General features: G+C 45.8%; 1 protein-coding gene across 1 annotated transcript; it reads left to right on the plus strand.

Annotated features, from left to right (window-relative positions):
• LOC109486751 lies at positions 1-2020 on the plus strand. Its single transcript, XM_019790637.1, has 2 exons — positions 1-147; positions 1865-2020. The coding sequence occupies exons 1-2, from the start codon at positions 1-3 to the stop codon at positions 2018-2020; spliced, it is 303 nt and encodes a 100-aa protein (XP_019646196.1).
• Positions 2021-2301: the final 281 nt, after the last annotated feature.

Consider the following 2301-nt stretch of genomic DNA (forward strand, 5'->3'; position numbering starts at 1 on the left):
ATGTCGCCCACTCCACCCCCGCCCGTGTGCCCTGTGCGGCGTGCGCCTCCGTCGCCTGTGCCGACGTCTCCGCCCTCTGGCGGCCTGATGTATATCTACAGGAAGGAAGGACTGGGTGGGATTCCAGGCGCCCTCCCACTGTCTGAGGTACATTGATGTTTTGGGACAGGTCGGGCAGTGACCTCAAGGTATGTTTTGGTGGTTGTTTTTCACGAGACAGTGAGAGAAACATGTACATGTCCCCTTGACACCTTGATCGCTATGGGTTATAAATAATTATCAGGCTTATACGATTATATACTGTAGTACGTATTACGTAACTGCATGAGTCATTTGGAGCCATCTATGTTATGCTTTCTGTCTATGTAACTGTAGAGAATACAGTAGCCTGCCGCTTGAGTTACTGTATTACCGTTGTGGTATATAGGTATGACATTTATAGTTGAACTTGACCGCAAAATAGAGTAACTGAGGTTAATGGGTCGGGTAAAAGGGTACTGTGGGAAAGGCTGGTATCGTGACAAGGACAATAGATGCCATTGTTTGTGCTTTACGAGAAACCTGTCGTGCACTTTCGGGCGAAACAGTGTTATCAAACAGCGCTATCATCTGAAAGAGGGAAGAATGCAGCACGACCATACCCCACATTTAAAGTTCCAGAGGTACTTGACACAAGACGTTTCACAAAGAAACCTTGAAAAGTCATTATTGTTCTTCTCCCAAATGTCGCGACCCTGCTTTGTCCTGCCCTGTCTCAGCCGGATACGCCTGGTTAGTCTGTCTAGTGGTTTCCCGCCTTTGGCTGTCCAATCACAACATTCTTTACATTGACCGTGGATTCTTCAGATACTGATGTCCAGTATAACCTTTTGGCTACTGGCGGTTGTTAATCCGTTGTCATGGAAACCCTAAAACCCCGAACTTGATGCTCGGCATATGTGGCGATGGAGAAGGTATTCACGAACTTTTCACCCGTCTCCGTACAAAACGTAAGGCAACTGAATCAACAGCAAGTCAAATTGAAGTGAAAGAATCGCGCTCGTAAAGGTACATTATAGACCAGTAACAGAACGGTTGCCTATAAAACTAAGTAGCTGAGTTCGTGAGTGGATAGTGAGTTTGAGAAACCTGAGGAAGAATCAGCCCCCATCACCCTGTGGGATTGTCGGACATCATCTTTTGCATGGTTCACAATGGCAATGGCCTTGACTACAAGCAGGGCGGGAAATAACACATACTGGACCTGTGTTCAAATCGTGATACAAACTCCATTTCTATTTATGACAACCTCTAGGTAGTTTAAAAGTTGACGTTTCTTTCTAGTAAATTTTAGATATAGACGAACTCGAACACAGACGATAACGTATCAAAAACACCTGAGAATCGCACTGCAGTGACTTTTCAATGCGGTATAACAATAAACAGAACAGACACATACTGACAGTGAGAGGCTGGTACTCATACAGCTATGTTATAAAGCTACTAGTATGACAACTGGAAAACCTATACCAGCATTATTAAACCTGAACCTGGCAGATATCATATCAAGTATATGAGGCTCTACATGTAGATATGGCGTCAACATTGAAACCGTGCTTTCCTTAGCTGACGAAAGGTAGGCAAGTTTTTGTTTTTGTTTTATATTCTATATTCATGTTATTTATTTTCTTCACTTGCCCTTCGGGGACGTTTCACCTTGAGAAGAGTGATAAATGATAGTATCTTAAGCCGCCCAATTTCTCACGCATCTCGTCTTAATCCGTGTCCGAGAGCCACTCGGTCCATAAGGGCCCAAATGTCACGGTAATGACATTCTTACGGAGTTGAAGTGTAATGTGCCCATCCCTACAAATGGCCCATAAAGCCTCGCGGATCCTGCGCAGCCCGGGGGGGATTAGGCCGGCCTGACCCGCTGAACTTCGCCACGGGGGTGTCATGTAATCTAAACCTTGGCCTCTGGGCGTCACGGAAGGAATTCTGTCCCGTCCCCGACACAGATGAGGGGGTGTCGGGGGGATAGTGGCATCAGTCAAGTTCATATCAGAAGGATCTGTAAGGGGTTCCTGGGTACCTTGTAAATCTAATCTGGTACTGGTTCCGAAAAGAAATTCGAACAGTTGAACTGCTTGAATTATTCTGCAACTAATAAGTTACTAGGTGAGCGACAGCAGGACGGTACTGGACCTAATTCTCGATCTTCTTGTGAACCTAGGGTCACTAATCACTTTACTACGCTCGCTCGCTACACACGGATCGACTAGATCTGGAGAAACGTGAAACGCGTAACCCCCGCTGAAATCC

This window comes from Branchiostoma belcheri, unplaced genomic scaffold, assembly GCF_001625305.1.
Source record: "Branchiostoma belcheri isolate BF01 breed outbred unplaced genomic scaffold, Haploidv18h27 scaffold83, whole genome shotgun sequence".
Classification (NCBI taxonomy): Eukaryota; Metazoa; Chordata; class Leptocardii; order Amphioxiformes; family Branchiostomatidae; genus Branchiostoma; species Branchiostoma belcheri.